Source organism: Mangifera indica, chromosome 4 (assembly GCF_011075055.1).
Source record: "Mangifera indica cultivar Alphonso chromosome 4, CATAS_Mindica_2.1, whole genome shotgun sequence".
Lineage (NCBI taxonomy): Eukaryota > Viridiplantae > Streptophyta > Magnoliopsida > Sapindales > Anacardiaceae > Mangifera > Mangifera indica.
Window position 1 is genome coordinate 13,112,184 of NC_058140.1, and position 18,811 is coordinate 13,130,994.

Here is an 18,811-nt window from a genome sequence, read left to right on the forward strand (position 1 = left end):
TGCAGATATTGGAACAAAAGTACAGAGCAAAATAACTAGTTTAAAGTAAATGCAAGATAGTTATTGCCAAGAATTATAAATCACACTCAAGTTCGCACAAACAACTACAATCTATTTATCCATTAGTGATAAATTGACAAATGAACAATCATCAAACACTTGAATGCCTTGTTCATATCCTAGATAAAGTTGTGCTATTTAGACTTTGAAGTAATGGTTGAACAAAAACTGGCAGCCAAAATCTAAGCGGGGTAGAAGATAAAAGAATGTGGTGCTAGCTGACCAAAAAGAAAATGACAAAAAAGGAAGCATATCAAAACCTGAAAGACAAGTAGAACTTTGTAAGTTGATCCAACAAAACCCAGCTCCTAAAATTCACAAGGCTTACAAAACAAGACTGAAGAACGTTACCTATCACAATTTATATGAACACAGCATTCATAAACCATGAAAGCCCTAACATTTAAGAGTTTCTGAAAATTAGAGTACTGGCAGAAATTAAGATGACCTCACCAGTTCAATGGCAATGCTGGGCAGTTGGACATTCAAATTTCATACTATGGCTGTTGCAAATGCTTAAATTCATGACAATCAGTTCCAACTTCATTCAGTGCTAAGAAAAGCTTTGGCACAGTTTTAGCTAACATCAGCTTGAAACCTACTGAAGTTGAATTTCCATTATCATTATCACTTACAGATGCATCTTTAGTGAGAGAACCAATTAGGTAGCCTTTCATATAAGCATCACAGGCCTTCAAGATGTAGTGACCACGCCTCCTGAAATGGTCTTTAACAAACTCGCCAAAGTCCTGCATGTGTCACAAACATGTCGAAGATAACTTGTGAGCACATTACTGTTCTATAGAGTGTTTTTGCATTTGGTTATAACCAAGAGAAAAAGGTTGAAAAAATTCTATCTCTAGCAAACAAGTCAGTTAATTTTTTTTTTTAAAAGAAGAGAGAGAACAATGAAACAAATTATGGGCAAGAAATCAATCAACAATTCCTGAACTCTATAAATAAATATACAACTATCACTAGTTAATCTCTCACAGAAAGTGATACTTATTGACTAAAATTGGCCATGTTACTTGAATTAATATGCTAGTGATTCTTGATGCCAAGTCATGATAAGGTTCACCAAGTTAAAACTAAATTCTAAATCCAATGGGATTGCACACCAGTCATGTTTCCAAACATCTAAAACAGATTCAATGCAATCCACCGTAGACACATACCAATAACAGATAAGCAACATGACTGACAATAACTAGGCCACATGCACCAAAGAAGGGGTAAATGATATTTACTGTTTTTCAAATAGAAGTGAACTAAGGTTAAGATTACTGAAAATGATGGCCTTAGTGAAGTCTCTTTTTTTTTTTTTTTGGTTTTGGTTTAGCATTAACAATCGGAAGCAATATAAACGAAGATTCAGTTAGTCAGATGGAAATGGAATGGTCCTTATGAGATGCACCCAAAACTTTTAACAACTAAAAACAAAATTATGACCCAGTATTTTTGTCACACGACTCTCTCAATTGTAGGTTATAGACATAACAAATGTAACATTATAATTACCAGAAGCAGATTAAAAAAAAAAGAAAAAGATAAGCACACTAATGGAAGCAACTATCACCTTTGGGGGTTTCCACAGAAGATACATCATTGTCTTGCAGTTAAGCAAGAAAGTATTTTCATTGTATGCCAAAGAATTTTTCTCTCCCTCAGCTGTTCCAACTTGCTTATCATACCCAGCTTCATTGAAATATGGCTTAGAATTTAGCACCAACCCCTGGAGTGAAACTAGAACTTGAAGGATGCTAGATGAAGCTGGATCCCATACTTCATTTCCTCTGCCAGCCCATGTATTCAGAAGGCTAAGGAACACATTGCCTTCCTCATATAAATTTGGATTTATCCTCCAACCACCAGAATGATAGTGTGCAGACTGCAGCATAACAGAATCAGCCAGAAGAAGACAAAAGACTATTACATCAGTTATCATCAAATCCAAAGATAATAAAATTATGTAAATTTACTGAAATAAGACCAAAGTGTAGCTTCAAAGTACAAACATTTCAACAGGAATTGAATGAGCATTTCTTACAGGTGGAACATCCGGATATGTTGGAGGGAGATGTAAATCAAAGAAAAAGAGGCCATCTTGGTAAGGTGTTCCATATGCCCCAACTATTACAGCCCTTAAGAGATCCATTCAGTCTTCATAAACCTGCACATAGATCCCATCTGTTAAAAATTGTCAATTGCTTTTATCAGCAGTTGGTAAAGTGGATAATGTTGTAACTCTGGCAGTATATATTATATACAAAGCACCAACATAATCCCTACCGGGGAAGTTGTTCTGGAGGATGCTCCAATCCTGTTGAATTTTCTTGAACCACCTCCTTCCATTGTTATTCTGCAATTGTTGTGACAAAGAAGTAATTAGACAGGGACAAACCAAACGGTAAAACTATAGTTTCAAGTTTCATGCAATAATAATGTCCATGTCAATATCAATGTCCAGAAAATAATCATCCACTTCAATTAACTTTACAATTCTAGGTTTTTTTTTTTTTTTTTTCAAGACATCAAAAGAAAACATTGAGGAAAGCAACAAAATGATAGACTCCAGAATTTCACACGAAAGACAAACATACATTGTTTTTAGCATTTCCTTAAAACTTTGATCTATCATTTTCGCTCACCATATCATTGCATTCTAAGTTATTAAGTTATTGCAATACAATATTTGTGAATTCAAAAATAGCAGGTTTAAGATGTTATACATCCCTTGTTGATGGCAAAATCTATGCATAATTATGTATCATAAACTTAAAGAATCCAAGAAAATAGCAAGCTTTTTAAATTATAATCAAGATAAAATCACATATAAAGCTGTTCATTAGCACCAAGAAAATAATGGTCCCGACGATCTTTAGTTATGTCAAAGCGCTTGAAATTGAAAGAGTCATCCATGCAACATGCTAGCTTCTCTGATTCTGCACTCAAAGATTGTGCAGCATCTGAAAATTGTAGGGCTCTGCATCAACATGTTCATGATTTCCATGACTGTTTCCTCCACCACAACTATCAATTGACATCAGATTTTTGAGAACTTGAATAATTACCAGAATCTCTTCCCCCAGAGTTTTGAATCAGTTCTTGTGATGGGAGTTCATTTTCAACTCTGGCATCCAAACAAACTGGATCAACATTTTTTCGTCCCCAGGAGAATATTCCGCTGGCCAGTCGGGTAACAAACCCAAGTGCAGCTAAGGGGAGAGACAAAGCAGCATTTCTTCCAGAACCATTCTCTATGTGCTCTTCAGCCTCGGAAGAGATGCCAGTGATGTCATGCAATGCAATTCCCTGAACATCAAAGACTGATGCCAATTACTCAAACAAGAACAATAAATATATCATTACCTGATAAATTCATGCAACACTTATCATCAAATGAACTCAATATGAGAGAACAAAAATTTATTTTCCCAGTGAGATGTTTATCTATAAAATAAATAAAATGAGTATTGAAGATCTGCCAACAGCATAAGGTTGCTCATGAGAGACACAGTCCAGCAAAGGGGTAGTCAGAATCAAATATCAGCTAAACCTTTTCTATTAAGCCTGATCTATATTCTAGATGAAATACAAGTACACATTCAACCTGTCCTAGTCATGCCAGTGATTTTTGTTGAACTTAATCTAATTAAAACGAGATGATTTTGAATTTAAGGCCATTCACACAACTGTTTCAAACAAACCTCTTGAGTATTCTCAAGAGCATCCATCTCACCATCATTAACAGTTTCCCAACTAGCAGCATCGTCACTTACATCACTCCCAGCAGCAATAGACTCATCATCGTAATCTCGACCAACAACATAAATTGCCTGAGGTCCAACCTAAAGACAAGCCAAATAATCAGTCATTGAAACAAGTATGCTGAATTTTAGAAGTTGAGAAGATGACCTCCCATCATCATGACTGTAAGAATAAGAGGCAGATAACATATTCAGCGCTCTTCAATTCCATGACAATGTCCTATGAGATAAACAGCAGTTTCAGTATGCATAAGAAAGTAAAAAAGAGTAAACTACTAGGTTAATAATATACGATATTCAAGTCATTTACAGATTGACAGTTAATGGAACCTAAAAATTCATTCCATAAATATAATATATACAAATTCACAAAGGGAGTAAAAATACCATGGAAACCATGCCATCAGCCCATGTAACTTCAATATCACCATTCTTTAGGTCAGTAATATTCCCGACCAAGAGAGATCTGTGAAGTCCATGCAGGCTTCATCTCCGATATATCCTCTACTTTCTTAGATCCCAAGTGCTTTTCCAAATCCTCTTTACCCTCATTAAGTCCAATTTGATTATCTGATTCCTCAACAGAACCCCCATTGGATGATTGCATGGAAACTAAAACTAGAGACAATCGAACAACTACATCGCCATAACAATAATCATAATCAGTATGTCCCTCCAGCTCATATACGCTTACAGTTTCCTCCTTGTCAAACTCCCGGGGATCTTCTGCCTTAGTGACAAGTTTCAACCACCTTACACAAGTTGTCCGCTCCTTTGCATTAACAATTTTTACAACCCCAACACGCCTAGCTTCACAAGTATCATCACCAACATCAGCTGCCTTCTCTACCACATACTGTTCTGGAACAAATTCATGATCACCAGGATTATCAATTGGGATTAAAGTTGTCGCACCTAGCCCACGTTCTATGGTTCCGTCCTGCCACACCACATCAACCCTCGTCCTAGTATAGACAATCAATAGAGCTTTTTCAAAATTTTCCTCTGTCTTTCGAGCCTTCTTGTATTTCTTAAGAACAATCTTACAGATCTTTTTTCGATGAACAGGCCAAGGTTCATGGCCAATGTCCTTTGAAACTGTTGATGAATGATTGCAAGAGCTAGATTCAGGAGAGGCTTTACTTGCAATGGTCACACTGTTTTCATCAGGTGCAGTTACTGGATCAAGGTCCATGGATTCATCATTCTCATTTGAATCCTCCACTGCAATCTCTTCTGAGTCACACCCACTGGCCTGTTGATCAGGATCTAATTCACTTTTGACAGAATCATTAAGTGGTAATCTTGACAAGCCCTTGTCTAAAGGCAGGGAGGATGTTTTTGCCAATGATGAAAGAAGACACCAGTCACCTACTTGCCAATTTGCATATGCAAAACAAGACAACAGTTTTAGGTTCTTTGGACTCTGTTCTTCGGCTGGGGGAGTAGAAGAATCCGGTCCGTAGCCAGTAGATGCTATCCAATAAATAAATACAGATCCAGCCGTAACTTTAGTAACAGTAACTTCCAAACAATTAGCTTTCCACAAGCCAGATAACCACCTAGAATTCTTGAAAACTGACGAGGAGGCTGCCCTTACATGCTATCCAGGGTAGTAAGGAAAATGCCCATCATCTTCAATGGTAGTCTTTGGAGTTGGTCTGAGGCGCAGTGGCTCAGCCCTCATAACTTTACACAAGGAACCATCATCAAACAAAACAGTCACATTGTCATACACATCATTTATTCTACCCAGCCAAGGACCAAGTACAACATAATCACCCACAGTGAAATCCCTCACACGCTGCAAGTTTTTGGATGAGATATCTTTTACAATGGATCTATCAGGAGCTAACAAATCAACCGAGATATTGGCATCCACCATGACACCCACTTGCCCAGTTGGGTCTGAAGTAGCAGCAACATAATCCCCATGTAAGAATCTCTGATCAATAACTGTTACATCACTGATATTTTGAACTGGCTCAGTGTCATCCATCCAAAGTACGTGCACCTGATCAGCTTGAAGAGAACCACACTTATAGCTATCACTTCCTCTACTTATGCTACCATTCTCATTCTATTTGTTATTCCCTTCCTCTTCCTCATCTTCCGGATCCTCATCATCATCTTCATTGTCATCCTCATCATCAATTATGCTACTATCTGAATTCGAGTCACCAGCAACTCCGCTCACAATCCCAGTCAGTCACACCACTCTTATTACTTCTCACAACATCTTGTCCATATATACAGGGGACACTATGCCAGTTCCTGACAATCTCACTCAATTTGTAAACTTCATTGCCTCTACAATTTACACTTGGTTCACAAACAACCCCATTTGTTCTAGAATCATCGCGATTCAAACCAGTTCCATACTTGTAGCAGGCCCATTAACTTCAGAAGCAGTATCACATTGCCCAGTCTCCATCTAAATACAAAAATACTAAAAGATCATCAAACCCATAAAGAAATTAACATACACCACAGCTTACACATATATACGGTATTTTATTCATTTCCCCACTATAGTTTTGCAAAGCCCAACATTCAGAAACGAATATTCATAATATCAAATAAAAAAAATACAAACTGAAACCTCGGTTTTCTACATTTATATGATTCTTCTTGAAGCAAATAAACTCTAATCCGAAACAAAAGCTTTTAACAATATAAGTAGCATCAAAACGAAAAGAAAAATCAAACGACACGTAGCATCGACATACAACTAAAGCATCCATTCAAAAATGACAATACTAATGAATGTTCATATTTAAAAAAGGCTCACAACAGCTCAATAAAAACCTATAAAATTGATTTACAAACAAAAACCAGCTCAAACTAACAAGAATGAAAGGAAGAACAATAAATTTCACAATAAAAGAAATGAAAAATAATCAGCTTAGTGAACGAGATTTACTTAGTGAACTATAGAAGGATTAACGGAGAACTTATATATTGTCAATAATAAAATATTTTAATAACTTTTTATTATCAATATGAATATGACAGATAATATAAATAATAATTTAATTAAATTATTTATTTTTAATATTAAAAAATTATCGAAATAATTTTAATTTTATTATAATTATATTATTATTTATAAATTTTTTTAAAAAAATAATTTTATTTTTTAATTAATATAATAAATAATATAAAAATTATTTTAAAATAAATAAATCTAAAAATATTTAAATAAAATAATTTATTAATATTTTTTATTATCTTTAATTAAATATAATAATTATTTATATTTAATAATTTTTTAAATAATTTATTTTTAAAATAATACTTTTATTTTTAAAATAAAGTATTATTTAAAACAAACATCCACTTTAGGGTATGAAGTGTCATTTACCAAAGCAATTTGGTGATTTATAGTGGCCGTTGGATGTATACACTAAAATTGGAGCTTACCAGACTGTTATTAGTAGTTTTACTTTTAGGATATTGTTTTTATTTCAATAAAAAGAAAATTTTATCATACGGATATTGATTTTTACAGCTACATATTTAAGATATTAATTATAATATTATTATATAATTAAATAATATTTTATTATTAATTTAAAATTATTTAAATAATAATTTATGAAATACTAAACTAAAAATTTCATTAGATATAAGGAATTTTCCAGATCCATTATTATTTTAGACCCGTTATCCAAGGGTCCGGGCCCCTCTCTAGGCCCAATCCCAGCTTAGCCCCGGCCCTAGCTTGCCAAGTCGAAATAGAAACAGTGGAGTATTTCCAAAAAAGCCCTTCAAGTATGATTGTACTTTAAAAGCCTTGTCAAATGACCTCTCAATTCAGCTCAGCACACGGAACCAGCTATCACCTTCTTCATCCAGAGGAGAAGATGATCGTATGCGTTGCGGTCGTTGGCCATCAGGTGCACCGTCATTCATTTCAAGTTTATATCTTTACACCCCAGTCCCTTAAATCTAATTTATTTTTTACTTTTATTTTTAAACATCTGTAGAACAATCCGCTCTACATACAGAGCTTCACAGAGGCAGATGACGCCCTCAAACTGCATCACATCGTTCACTGCTCCCTTGATGTCGTCGATGAGCGAGGCATGTGAATAATTGAAGTGTCTCCGCATTCGTTTTTTTTTTTTCCGCTTATATGTGTGTTTTATGTATCGTATTTGTTATTCAATTTTATGTTGTGATCGTGTTCTATAATGTAAGAAAAAGTTGAATTTCGATTATTTTTGGAGTATTATGGACTGGGTTTCTGTTTATATGTTGGTTTTGATAATTTAGTATGCGGATCATGCTCGTTAAACATCAAAAGGTGTAGTCTTATGCTTCAAGTTTATTATTTTGCTGTCCAGTTTTAGCGTTTTTGTAGGATTCTGGGACATGCTGTCTGTTTATACTTCATATTGCAGTATTTTGATAATTTTGGGGTCTTGTTTTGATATTTCAGTAGTTTCTTGTTCCAAGTCATTTGTGTTGTAAATGTAGTAAGAATAGATCATGGAGTCTTTCATGGCTTATTTATAGTTGGAGTTTCAAATTTTGATTTCTGATTGTGAATACGAATATGCACAGTGAACAATCCGAAGAAGTCTGGGTCGACTCTGAATGAGACGTTTTTGGGTCTGCTTTATCCGACTGAAAACTATAAAGTGTAAGAAGTTATACTTTAGGCATATTTTTGGTTGTCATTCTAATCGTGTATCCTTTGATTTTCTGTTGCAATATGTTTTCCTCAGGTATGGCTATTTGACTAACACTAAGGTGAAGTTTATCATAGTGACCACTGATTTAGATGTCAGAGATGCAGATGTAAGAAATGTAAGTATTTGTTTTTTGTGTAGCCATGTTTTGGGTGAATCACTTGTACAGAAAGCATTAAAACTATCATTCCTGAATGTCCTATGCTTTATTATGTTTGACATTTAAGGTAGATGTGGATATCCTACAAGTTTTCCGAGATTCTTTGTAAATAGCAATGAATATCTGGCGATCTAAAACATGAATTTGATGCTTGGAAATAGCTTGTATGAACAAAAATGTTTATTCAATTTGAGGTGCATCTTATATATTATATTTATCTGATCTACGGATACATTTTGATGTATAGTTAGACTGTGGGGACTTGGGCAATTCATAGTCTAGATTCTGAACTTTGTGTTCCCTGAAAAATAGTGACGTTGCTATTCGCTTGTCATTGTGAATGTTCTTGATGAGAAATGAATCATCTTAGCTTGAGTTTCCATATAATCACATAGTTTCTTGCCTTCATTTTTATAATTTTATATTGTTGGCTGCTTGTTACTTCATTTTTATTTATAACCTCTTGATTCAAGTTGCTTCAACTTTTCAATATACTCTTCTGCACACTTTTACCTTTAATCAACATGTTCATAATTTAGATGGCAGCTATCCCTCTTTCAGTCGTTACCTAATGGAATGAAAACAGTGTTCAGGATGTTGGTTTGGTTGTAGTTGTTGTTTTGTTTCAGAAGTTAAATTTTATGTCTCTGATCAGTTGCTCTTTTCTGTGTCAATGAAAATTATTGTGTAGTTCTTCAAGAGGTTCCATGCCGCATATGTAGATGCAGTTTCAAACCCATTTCACGTTCCAGGTAAAAAGATAACATCCACAACTTTTGCAGAAAGAGTAAGCACCATTGTCAAGTCATTTGGATTGAGTTCAGCTGTGTGACTGGCTCTTGTAAGATTTAAAATTTATGGATATTCCATTATTTGTAGTCATTACCTTTGTTTTCCCTCAGCATCACCCAAAAACCAAACAAATTTAATATCGTTTAGTGTGTTTTTTCTTGCTTACTAATGTTGCAAATAGTGACTTGAAAGAGCCAACTGCCTCTCGTTTCAAACATCAAAATTCGTAATTTTGATTCTAATCCTATGTTAATGGCGTAATCTTGACTACCAGTTTACCCAGATGCTAAACTTCACCTGAAACAATGTGTTTCCTTCTCCAGGCTTTTAGTACTGCTTCACATTCATTTGTGTTACCATAATTGCAAAGCGTATTGAAGTCCCATAAAAATTCCATGTCGTTTATTCTTCAAATCAATGGAATTCAGTCATATATCGAATCATTTTAAAATTTGCCAGTCATAGAAGGTATACGTTGGCTTAGTGTTAAAACGATATTATTTTATATCAAATTTTTTAACGCACAAGTTTGATGAGCTAAACATTTCAAAGTTTGAGCTCGAGCTTGAAAATGTTAAACTTACAAATTCGAGTTCGTTTGAAGTTAGCTCATTTCAAGCTCATTCGAACTGAGCTTAAGCTCGAATAAACTCAATTCAAATTTAACCCTAATTTGACTGAACTTTCGATTATGACACCAAATAAAATTATCTAATTTTGCAAGGACCGTGTGAGAAAAAACCTAAATTCATTCTCTTTAAAAAGTTAAAATTTAACTAATAAGTAAGGTTAGATTTGAGTTGAATTGAGTTCAAAATTGTTCAAATTTAGCTTGCTTAAAGAGAATCGAGATTGACTCAAATTTGGTTACAATATAAATTGAATTGACCTTTCAATCTCAAATTTGGTTACAATATAAATTGAATTGACCTTTGAGTTTGATTTGATATATATATTGACTAAAGAAACATCATTTTAATTAATTCGTATCAAATTTTTATATGCCTACAAGTTTGAAGCATGAAAAACCCTCAAGCTTAAGTTTTAAAGTGTTTAATTTTTAAGTTTAAATTTACTTGAATTGAATTCATTTTAAATTTTAAATTTGTTTGAACTAAACTTGTTTTCAAGTTAAATTGCTTGAACAAGTTCGATTCCTTATCCACAAGGACTCTTGCAGGGCCAGGCTAGCCATAGTCCATCATATACTGGCCATTGTAATTCAGAGGTGTGGTTCAAAACGAGAGAGCGCAAAAGGCGGACGAGAATTTCGTCATTGCCAGCTCCATAGGTGTCAAACAACAACATACAGCAATTAAGTGAAAAAGAAAAATTCAAAACGATGAGCAAGAGCAAACCCAGAAATTAATTCAAAATAGTATTGCGACTGTTGCTCAAGCTTAAACCTAACATGAATCAAAGCAAGAGTCATCACAAATTAAAGTCAATTTGAACAAGAGAACCGAAATGCTATACTGTGGTGTTCCAGAGGAAGATGAAAACCTTGACGAAAACATTACGTGGTGCAAATGGATGGTATTTGCAGATTACTAAAATCAAAATTCATCATCATCCTCCTCAGCAATGTGTTTCGCAAGCTCTTGCTCCTGCTGTTGTCTTTCCCTCCTCTTCTCAGCACTTTCTTTTTCCTTGTGAGAATTCGGTGGGAAACGAAGAGCACGCACTGCTTCATTATGCATATTGAGGCAGAATGCAATCCTTGAATTGAATGCCATTTGAGGCTCATTTGTGGAGTATATGTCGCCAGTCTCCTTTGACACCATCCAACCATTTGCATGATCCAATGTTGCATCAATTGCACCATCTCGAATTGCCTTGGCAACAATACTTTCAGCATCAGCAACAGGATTAGCCGAGTCCAACCTCAGCTTCTTGGCAACATCAGCCAGTGAGATGCGAGAATAAGAGATGCTGATGTTCCGCAGCCCAGTTCTTATGACATTATGCCGCAGCCTAACAATCAAATTATGTGTCCTGTCCAAACTGAAAGTACCTGAGAACTTCTCAGCAACAGACTTGAAGAGCTCTAAATCTCCAATGCGTACGGCCTGAAAATCAATAATTGTAGGATGGTTATACTATTTCATATACAACTGATAAGTTGGTGATTCAATTTCAAGCAGTCATCTTTTGGTACTGATTGGATTGGATTTTGAGTAAAACAATAAAAACTTAAACAGAAAAGAGAGTAAAACAATTGTAGTTCTACCCTAACAAGTTTCAACAGGCCCATCTTACCAATTTCAGGAAACAAACTCCTACTATAGCCACAAGTAAGTTATCCTCTTAGTTAAAGTTGAATTAAGACAATTAGAATCAGAATATTTTAGAACTTATTTTTATGAAAGAATTAAATCAATTACTCAAGTTTAACAAACCAAGACTTGCATTTGTCAGCTCAAAATATGGCCTCAAAGCCTTCTCCATTCCTTTCTGCATGAAAACAGTCCTCTCTGGAATCTCTCCTAGCAGTAATCTGACAATGATAGCCCACTTGTTGCATTGAACTCGAAAACCAAGTGCCGCAACAGGTGCCTTCCTAGCAGCTTGAAGGAGGGATTCTTTAGCATCTGTGTACTCCAACTGAATTGTCCTTATCTTTCCCAAGTAAAAGAGGTACCGACAAAACTGCATGAAACCACAATGGCTAAAATCACTTGAAACATAAATCACAATAGGCCTCCAATAAACTGTGTCATAACTATTGTTCTATCAACTAAAATGGAAACACAACCCCACATCTCTAACCTCTCCAAATCCCAAAAACTTACTTTTAGAAACCTCATACAAGACTAACTATACATCAAAAAGAAGAAAACATAAAAACCATTTGTTTCTCTGTTCAATATTCACACTAGTTGATAAGCAGAACTACCATACTTTTAGAATGTGCAATAAACAAAAGGATAGTTTAAGAATTTATACATAGAATGAACTGTGAAGTTGCCTCAACAAATAAAACAAAAAAAAGGAAAAGATTTGAAAATTAAGAGTTGCCTGTTGATTTGAGTGAGCTTCAAATCGAGGTGCCTTTGACCTCAGTTTCTCTGCTTGATCATATAAGTTGTAATGGAGGTAATTACGAAGTAACAAGTTGAGAAGTGTTTCCTGTACAACAATAATATCCAAACATAATCATCGACAAGTTGTCCAATTACAACACCCACTCTTTTCAGAAACACAGTAAAACCTCTTTTCACGGTTGAAAATATACCTGACCCAGCTCATCATGGCGCAGTGTGGCAATGCGGTGCAGAGCAAGAAGGTTACTGTTTAAAATATAAACACTCAAGTTAAATTAGTATACTCAAATCTCCTTTATTGTCTGACATGAAATTATAACTAGCAATAAAAATGAAACATAACACAAGATAATGATCAATAGTACAAAATTATTAAGCACGTACATGACTCACCCTCTAATTTCAGCAAGATCACCAGTGAGTTCATAGCAAAGAGAGTAGTAAAAGTAAAGTCTGGATGCTAGAACATCAACAGTTCTCCTATTCACGTTCTTCACCCGCGCAATGCTTGCTGATGAACAAGCTTTTGCCTAGAACATCACAATGCAACACACTTAACATCACATTCATTCAACCGTAAATGAAAAAAATTAAATAAGCGAACCCTTAAATGTACCTCATCGTATTTCTTCTTGTCAATCAAAAATATCAGCACAAGCAAATAGCAGTATATCTCTATCTCAGGCAAGGAGTGTTTAACTGGCAATTGAGCCACAGACGACACCGTATCAATTTCCATCTCATTATCATCTTCCTATCACCAAAATTTTCAAATCAAAATCAAAACTTTGTTACCCTTTCCTCCGCCCAACATCAGGTCAAAATAACAGAATTACCATGGGAAGAAACGAGTTTAAGCGCGCGTGCACGTCGGATCCCGGAGTCAAAACAAAGTTAAGAAAAGCTGAAAGCACGGGAGCCTTAAGTTTCCGTCTCAGCGCCATCGTCAGCCTAACGGCGCGTAAAATCCGCCGCACTTCCCGTGCATGAGCACCGGTTTCAATCAACGAGGCAATCTCCTTCAAATCTGAAGCAAAATAAATGAATATAAAAATTGAAACTTAATATCTCTAATTCCATAATTGAACAATAATTCAGATGAATGAATGATTTTTCAGATCGTACGGTGGAGAGTGGAAGGAGTGGATGAGGACAAGAGGGAATTGGAGGGGAGCTCTTTCATCTCGACGTCCTCAGTCATCTTCTGAAGAGATTAAATAGAGAAAAAGAAACGAATAGCTTGAGGGAAGGAACGGGATTGATGAGAATAAGAGGTATTGAGTGAACTGAGATTGGAAATGGTGAGATGGTGGAATCAAGCTAGTTAGGGTTTGAATCAGACTGGCAGAGTGGTTTCCTCCTCTGCAAGTCAGACGAAAAGGTAAAACGACGTCGCAAATAGGTTGGGTTAAGTCTTAAGTTGAATAAATACGATGTCGCTTGGAAATGCAGAAGAAATCATAAATATGCATTTGTAATTTGATTTTTTTTCAATTTACTTTACTGGAAAAGGATAAAATTACCTGGCAAACAAATCTTGCTAGTTTATTTAGGGCTAAAAGACTTATTTTTACCCAAGATTTAATTTATTATCAACTACTAAAATTAGCAATTCCATTAATATTATAAATATAATTGTCAATTAAATTTTAAAAATTAACCATTTCTCTCCGATCTAAATTTTAAAAACTTAACTTTTTTTCTCTAAGGTTTCATTTCTTTCTTCACTTATCTAATGATTGGAATCTGGCTAACAACCGATATTCTTTATTAGTTAGTGTTCTCTCCCACTCTTGATTTGGCTTCATTCGATGATTGGAATTGATTTTGTTCAAATACATATTATTTGACGCTCCCAATTCGTTTTCCATCGTCATCGTTCGGCTTCAAAGGTTGATTAATCTTCCTTCGTCTTCATTGTTTTGTTTGAACACATTTGGACTCTTCATTTGGCCTATAAAGAGCACCGATTTCAAACGAAACCCAAATGAAAATAAATTGGGTGCATCAAACAAGATGCATTCAAATGAAACCGAATTAAACTGATTTAGATCATTGAACGAACATGAATCAAGGGTGATAAAGAGTGTCGACGATAAAGAATATAGGTTGTCAATCGAATTCTGGTCACTTAAGAAGAGAGAAAATGAATGAAACCTTATGGGGAAAAGTTAAGTTTTCAAAACTTAGAATGAGAAGAAATTGTTAATTTTTAAAATAAAGGTGGGGAAATAAGATAAAATTTTATTTTTTTTGATATTACTGATTAAATAATACGAATTTTATTAATTTTAACCATTGATAAATGAATATTTAGATTTTCAAAACTTACCTGATGAAAGTTTAACAATTGACTAAAACTTGAGTGGTAATAAGTTTTTTGGCTTTTATTTAAATTGAGGTGGTAGATGAACAATGTTATATGTACATATTTTTTATACATAATTTAGATACACAGATAATATGTCATTATGTGATTAGGTGTTATTTTATCTTTAATTCAAAATAATAACATATTATTTGTATACTCAAATTATATACAAAAAATGTGTACATATAATTTTACACATGATATATGAATATTTATTGGTTTTTGAAAGAAAATGCATTACATTTTTTATAACTTCAAACAAATTATTTCTATTGTACATATCATAGACACTGATTCACATGATCATTTTATTAGGATAAGCTTTATATTCCTCCATGATTGGAAGCCTTAGCATTTAAGAAATCCTGAGCTTTCCACAACTGAATTCAGCCCTCTTCTTCAATAAACCGGCTAGAAAGCCTGAAAGAATTTTTTCTCTGATGAAGTTGACAATCATCCCGTCACTTTGTTGTATCAAACCAACCACATAAGCCGTGCTGACCAGCTCAAAGCTTCTCCATCTCCTCTCCTTCGCATATCTTTTCAATCCCATTTCAATCTTCTTAAATTTCTCATCTTCACTGATTCTCTCTTCAATCTGTCCGCTTAGCTTTTCAGTTAAGGCTTCAGCAATACACCTGGCTAAAACAACTCCATCTTCCAAAGCTGAACACCCACCCTGGGCTATATCTGGTGTCATAGGATGGAGGGCATCTCCAGTTACACAAACACCACCTTTGCTGATATTTCCCCAGAGCAATTCCCATGGCTGTCTATATCTTAGCGGTGATGCTACGATACTGTTTATTGGAGTATCTCGTACAACAGCCTTTATTTGATCAGGTATATGAACATTGCTCAACACAAATTGCTTCATCTTCTCTGGGTTGCCCTCTAGCTCCCCATCTACAAGTAATGAAATTTTAGGAAAAAAAGATGTCGGGAAATGCCAACATAATGCAGTTTTGAATTTCAAACAACTTTTCAGCCAAAAAAAAAAAATCGGATGCCACGATCTGTTCATACCGTATCTAGCGTACTTGTCATTTCTATTAAGCAATCTAAGATAACAATGCCTTATCTGAAAAAGAAGGGTTCATTACCTTGGCTGGAGGGAGTCCAAGTGAGAAACCAATAAACAGTCTGATCATCACAAGGGAGGATACCGCATCGAATGCCTTTCCCAAAAAACGCCAGGTACCTGGGTTCCAAGCCATGACCACCCTTGTAATCAGCATAGCCTCTCATGGCAGATCTGCCTGCAAACGCTGGCTTCTTGAAACCAAGCCATTTTGCCACCACTGAGTTTACTCCATCACACCCAATTAACACCTTTCAAAAATAAGGAAATCAAATTATAAAGTTAAGATTAACAATCAGACTAAACAGGATTCTATAAAATGGAGGCTAGATAGCACAGAGACAATGAACTACTCCTGATATTTATGAATGCATTCATGAGATAATTAGGCCACTAACTATTACACTATTGAGTTATCTACATTTGAAAACACAAAGTTAGCTCAATTTATACCTTAGTCTTTATGATAGTTCCATCAGCTAGATGCACAAGCTTAAAGTACCCAGATTCCTCAATAGAAACCACCTTCGAGGAGTACCTAATAGTGCCACTTGGTAGTTCCCTTTCAAGTGCTTCCATCAGTAACTTCCTTTTCACACATCTGATTTCATGGTCTCCACTAAACATCATATGTACCCACATTGTCAACATATATCCATACACAGAGAGGGAAAAAAAAAATTAAGACACTAAATCTTGATATGCATAACTTACTATTTTCCTTCGGTCTTTAGTAATCTCTCTGAAGGGGGTTCTCCTGGTATTGCAGAGGCAACTGCCATCCTGCATCAAATGATTTGAGGTGAACATTTTCACACAAACATATATGGTTCACAGCAAGTTTCGATGTTTCTAAAATATTGTTGTTTGCTATGGTGACTTGTCACCTTATCCCAGCTTGAGTAATTGGCTTAAATCTTCAAAAAAATCTAACAAGGGAAGTTGTAATTTAATAAATAAATAACATATAGGCAGCAGTACTAGTAAGCAGGGCGAGAGGTTTAAATGAAGATACCTTTCAATGAGTTGATGTTGTTGGCGAAGAGAATCAGCAACGCCAACAGCATCCAAAGCCTTCCAAGCATTAGTCCATGTCAACAAAGCAAATCCTGCAGCCCTCAAACTGTCTGATGATTCCAATATTAAGCTTTTGATTCCCATCCTGCAATAAAAAACTAATCAACTATGTAGAAAGAGAAATTCAAGCACAACTATAAAGCATGCACACTTGCACTGCTACTTGCCTGTGAAGTCCTAAAGATGTAGTGAGGCCTGAAATCCCAGCTCCCACAATCACAATATCTTCCACTACTTCCATCATCTTCAAAAGACAAAATGAGTAAGTAAGAGGGTTGTGCAAATATGAATGTTTAGCTCCAGAAATAAGAACGATATGAAAGGTGGGTTTGATGATGATGATGATGACATATCAATATATATAGCAGCCAAAACAAAGAGATAAGTGACCATGACCAAAGTTTGGTACAGTGCTTAATAGTGACAATGGATATTTTACACGCAAGCGCTTATGTAAATAGGCATACACAGCACTGTTAAGTCTGCAACAACAATTATTTAAATGACTCGTTGCTTATTAAATTTGGACACTGACTCATGGTGGCTGCTCTTTTTCTTTTCTCAAAATTTCAAAAAAACACATAACAGGCTCTCTCAATCATATGATTTTCTCCAGTCGTAACTTCGTGGGGCATATTGTATACGTATGCTATGATGTAACTGGAGAGAGAGTACCAAAGTCATCACGTACCAGGCCAATAAAATGTACATGGTGGTTGCCTATTTGGACACTGCACAAAACATAGATTTTCAAATGTAGAAAATCCAAGAATGAAGTAGCTCAAATCCAGCAAAAATATATAGTTAATATTATGTGCATAATTTTGTTTAGAAATAATAATATATCATTATATAATTAGATATTATTTTATCTTTAATTTTTAACTATCCAATTATATAATAATAAATTGTTATTTAACTACTCAAAATATATAATATAATTAAGGCCAAATGATTGTTTCCCACATAAGGTTGGAGGAAACATCACATTTTCATCATTTAAGTTTCAGATTATAGTTATTAATATCTTATTATATATAATACGTATTATACGATATGATATAAATAAAAAATAATTCGTATCATAAAATATATCAAATTAATACAATACAATAAACGTATCGTATAATATGATATATATTCTACAATATGATACATATTACCGATACGTAATATGTAACATATCATGAGAACATATATAAAAAATCTTATATTTTTAATAATATTTATAATATTTTTTAAAATAATGACGTGTTAATTAAATTTTTTAATTTTATTTATTAAAAATTGTATCATATGCCACAATTCGATATTCAATACACAATTCAACTATCATATTTCAGAAAACTAAATTATCCTTTATCATCTATTTCTCTTAATAAATTTATTAAATTCTCTTTAAAATAAAAATTTTCTCATTTTATTAAAATTTTAAAACCGTTATTAATATTTAATATATATATTAAACTATCTTTATATTTTTATTTAAAAATATTAAAACTCTAATTAATTTTAAAATATTATTTTTTGATCAACTCTTTAAGTGTCACCATCATTTTTAAAGTTAATGAAAAGCACATTAAAAATTTCAAAATTTTGAAACCACCTCCAAACTTTTTAGAATTTTTAAAAACCATCTATAAAATGTCATTACTACCCTAATATATATTTTTTTTAAATTATTATTAACTTTCTAAAATTTTGAAAATGAAAAATAGAAAAAATATGATGAAAAGAGAAATAAAAATAATAAAGAAAA

General features: G+C 34.1%; 3 protein-coding genes and 1 pseudogene across 3 annotated transcripts; 1 reads left to right on the forward strand and 3 right to left on the reverse strand.

The window, feature by feature from the left end:
• Positions 1–35: 35 nt before the first annotated feature.
• Positions 36–6,226, reverse strand: LOC123214302 (annotated as a pseudogene).
• Positions 6,227–7,588: 1,362 nt separating this feature from the next.
• LOC123213167 (trafficking protein particle complex subunit 2-like protein) lies at positions 7,589–9,644 on the forward strand. The gene is made up of 5 exons (XM_044632544.1): positions 7,589–7,729; positions 7,820–7,916; positions 8,400–8,478; positions 8,564–8,645; positions 9,379–9,644. Exons 1-5 carry the CDS (start codon positions 7,634–7,636, stop codon positions 9,517–9,519), a joined length of 495 nt encoding a protein of 164 aa, XP_044488479.1. The 5' UTR covers positions 7,589–7,633; the 3' UTR covers positions 9,520–9,644.
• A 1,178-nt stretch (positions 9,645–10,822) lies between these two features.
• On the reverse strand, positions 10,823–13,944 carry LOC123214744 (probable 26S proteasome non-ATPase regulatory subunit 3). The gene is made up of 8 exons (XM_044634714.1): positions 13,649–13,944; positions 13,360–13,550; positions 13,140–13,277; positions 12,917–13,053; positions 12,715–12,769; positions 12,498–12,608; positions 11,889–12,128; positions 10,823–11,548 (listed from the first exon to the last, which is right to left on the reverse strand). The coding sequence occupies exons 1-8, from the start codon at positions 13,722–13,724 to the stop codon at positions 11,036–11,038; spliced, it is 1,461 nt and encodes a 486-aa protein (XP_044490649.1). The 5' UTR covers positions 13,725–13,944; the 3' UTR covers positions 10,823–11,035.
• A 1,139-nt stretch (positions 13,945–15,083) lies between these two features.
• Positions 15,084–17,393, reverse strand: LOC123213612 (monooxygenase 2-like). The gene is made up of 6 exons (XM_044633088.1): positions 17,220–17,393; positions 16,991–17,137; positions 16,690–16,758; positions 16,429–16,594; positions 15,998–16,226; positions 15,084–15,800 (listed from the first exon to the last, which is right to left on the reverse strand). Exons 1-6 carry the CDS (start codon positions 17,294–17,296, stop codon positions 15,250–15,252), a joined length of 1,239 nt encoding a protein of 412 aa, XP_044489023.1. The 5' UTR covers positions 17,297–17,393; the 3' UTR covers positions 15,084–15,249.
• Between the last annotated feature and the right edge of the window lie 1,418 nt (positions 17,394–18,811).

Bases quoted from the DNA above. Each gene is read 5' to 3' on its own strand.
- LOC123213167 (XM_044632544.1), top strand. From the start codon at position 7,634: ATGACCTCTCAATTCAGCTCAGCACACGGAACCAGCTATCACCTTCTT. The intron at 8,479-8,563 runs GTAAGAAGTTAT...TGTTTTCCTCAG, and splicing joins CCGACTGAAAACTATAAAGT to GTATGGCTATTTGACTAACA. The intron at 8,646-9,378 runs GTAAGTATTTGT...ATTATTGTGTAG, and splicing joins GAGATGCAGATGTAAGAAAT to TTCTTCAAGAGGTTCCATGC.
- LOC123214744 (XM_044634714.1), bottom strand. From the start codon at position 13,724: ATGACTGAGGACGTCGAGATGAAAGAGCTCCCCTCCAATTCCCTCTTG. The intron at 12,770-12,916 runs GTGAGTCATGTA...TATTTTAAACAG, and splicing joins GATCTTGCTGAAATTAGAGG to TAACCTTCTTGCTCTGCACC. The intron at 12,129-12,497 runs GCAACTCTTAAT...GGTTTCATGCAG, and splicing joins AAGCTCACTCAAATCAACAG to TTTTGTCGGTACCTCTTTTA.
- LOC123213612 (XM_044633088.1), bottom strand. From the start codon at position 17,296: ATGATGGAAGTAGTGGAAGATATTGTGATTGTGGGAGCTGGGATTTCA. The intron at 16,759-16,990 runs GTATCTTCATTT...CATTTGATGCAG, and splicing joins CAACATCAACTCATTGAAAG to GATGGCAGTTGCCTCTGCAA. The intron at 16,227-16,428 runs GTATAAATTGAG...TATTTTTGAAAG, and splicing joins GAACTATCATAAAGACTAAG to GTGTTAATTGGGTGTGATGG.